This window comes from Berghia stephanieae, chromosome 13 (genome assembly GCF_034508935.2).
Source record: "Berghia stephanieae isolate SIO BIC M18660-M18661 chromosome 13, UCSD_Bste_1.3, whole genome shotgun sequence".
Classification (NCBI taxonomy): Eukaryota; Metazoa; Mollusca; class Gastropoda; order Nudibranchia; family Aeolidiidae; genus Berghia; species Berghia stephanieae.
In genome coordinates, this window is record NC_088372.1 from 38,084,832 (window position 1) to 38,087,331 (window position 2,500).

At 39.1% G+C, this 2,500-nt stretch overlaps 1 protein-coding gene across 3 annotated transcripts in view; it reads right to left on the minus strand.

The window, feature by feature from the left end:
* Window positions 1-2,500, minus strand: part of LOC144959050 (dual specificity calcium/calmodulin-dependent 3',5'-cyclic nucleotide phosphodiesterase 1B-like) — a 675,925-nt gene that overhangs the window by 672,394 nt on the left and 1,031 nt on the right. For all 3 annotated transcript variants that reach the window (XM_078891398.1, XM_078891400.1, XM_078891401.1), the window contains exon 2: window positions 264-458. In XM_078891398.1, coding sequence (XP_078747524.1) covers window positions 264-458 — 195 coding nt within the window. The remainder of the gene's footprint in view (window positions 1-263; window positions 459-2,500) is intronic.

Below are 2,500 nucleotides of genomic sequence, written 5' to 3' on the forward strand. Positions count from 1 at the left end.
ATACATAAATATATACATAGATAGATACATAGTTAAATACATATACAAAGATAGATATATATATGGAGAAAATCGACAGAGAGAGAGAGAGAGAGAGAGAGAGAGAGAGAGAGAGAGAGAGGATGGGAGAGAGAGGGTGAGAGAGATAGAGAGAAAGAAAGATCGAAAGAAAGAAAGAGAGAGAGAGAGATACAGAGAGAGAAGGAGAGAGAAAAAGGAGAGATAGAGATAGAGAGAGAAGATATGCCAGAACTGTGTCCTACCTTGATCGTCCTCCTCTGTTATCCCCTTTTCGCCGTCTCCCCCTTTCTCTCTATCGTTGTCCACGTCATCCTTCTCGTCCCCGTCCTTCTCCTTTATCCTATGATGGGACGAGTCCTTTGTTATCCTCCGATTGGCCTTTTGCGTGGGTAGGTGGCTGTGATCCGTCTTTACTTGACGGGATAAGATCGGTCCCGCTGTGAATGGATACACGACATATTTTAAAATGAAAAACAAATAGGTTGGCAGCAGATATAGCAATCGTGTTTGGAAAACAAAGAATGACTTCGTGTGTCAACAACCCTCTCCTTACCACCTACAGCAAAATTGTCACATTTGTTACGACACAATATACATTTTTTCTTATTCAGATTTATTTCGTACATCACAAACTTTGAAAAATGACCCTTGTTTAATCAATAAGAACATAAAGTTGTTTTGTAGAGAGATTGTTTGAGTTTAAAAAATCAATTTTTCTGCTGGGTAAGCCTGCCATTGTGGAAAAATACCACTGAAAATGGTCAGGAGAAAGTAAGTAAATTTAAAAACGCAACAACAACATACAAACAAACATACAAACAATATTTTTTTTAAAAATTAACAAAGAAATATAATAATCAAAACAAAGCAAAGCAAAGATCTCTATTGGATAATACTCATTCGGCCCATGATGGAGTTTATCCCGGTTTCTATCGCGTGAAACGGACAATAGCAATTGCTTGTTATCTTTTGAATAGGACGCCAGTCTAAGTACATTTCGCCAAATCTAGCAGACTCAGCTACTCATTCACTGTCGGGTGGACAAGGGGGGCTGGGGGTGCAGAAAAAACATATCTCGACTGCACCCGGAATCGATCTCAGTCCCTTTGCGTGTGAAGCAAACCGTGCTCTACCAACTCAGCTATCGGGACCCGGAATAGGAAAATTGATATATATATATATATATATATATATATTATATATATATTATATATATATATATATATATATTATGTATATCTTCACTTATATGCGCAAGTGTTGCCTAGAAATGTTTGACCTCGATGTTGCAGGTCATTTGGCATTTTCCTGTGTATTTCTTTGACATTTTTCGTCAAAATTACCTGGCAATCTGCACATTGCCTGTCAATAAGCAGGGCTGTTACTGGCCGATTTATTTTAAAATAAGAAAATAAAATAAAAATAAAATTTTCCCTTTATTGATCCCCAAGAAAATTTGTCTTTAGGGTCTATTCCAAGGGAAGACTGCAATAACCCACGCGTCAGCAGCTGTGTAGTGCCTCAAAGTGAGCTAAGGTGAGGTATCTTGATCAAGGCCACAGACCGAGGCGGGTAGTCGAACTTGGTACCTTTCGGGTAAGAAGGGAAGACCGCACCTCTGAGCCAGGATGCCCCATAATGTTTTTTGTTGTTGCTGTATTGTTTTTCTTTAGATATTTGTTTTCTGAATGATTTAGCGGTTATCGCTGTGAAAAGATAAGGTAAATTCTAACAGAGGATTTTTCTGAAGTTCAAAAATTTTAAATATGAATTTTCCAAATTCAAACATAGTTTCAAACTCCTATTTGTTGACAGCTATATTGGAAACTTTATTCACTGTGCTATATTTTACAACTTTTAACAACTACAGTGTTCATAGATCTATTTATAATACTTATTTTATGAACAGACTCAGAGCGTGGCTGTATGGATCTCTAGCCATATACAATCGTACGGCTAGTGACCTTGGCAATGGTCATATTCCTACTTCCGCTCTGCCTCGTCCCGAGCTGACCCGGCTCATATAAAGCCGAGTGGACCTCTCGATACACTCACTTACTTACGACTCTTACTCCCACACTTACTTCCAGACTTACCTACTGTACACTTACTCCCACACTTACTTCCAGACTTACCTACTGTACACTTACTCCCACACTTACTTCCAGACTTACCTACTGTACACTTACTCCCACACTTACTTCCAGACTTACCTACTGTACTTACTCCCACACTTACTTCCAGACTTACCTACTGTACTTACTCCCACACTTACTTCCAGACTTACCTACTGTACTTACTCCCACACTTACTTCCAGACTTACCTACTGTACACTTACTCCTACACTTCAAGCTATACACTTCGATACAACAGACGACGCACTTTCCACACTCTTAGACGACACTTACTTCTGGACACTTCACTCTCTACACCTACTCCTTTACAGACTCACACTTACAGACCTTCTCTTGACCTATC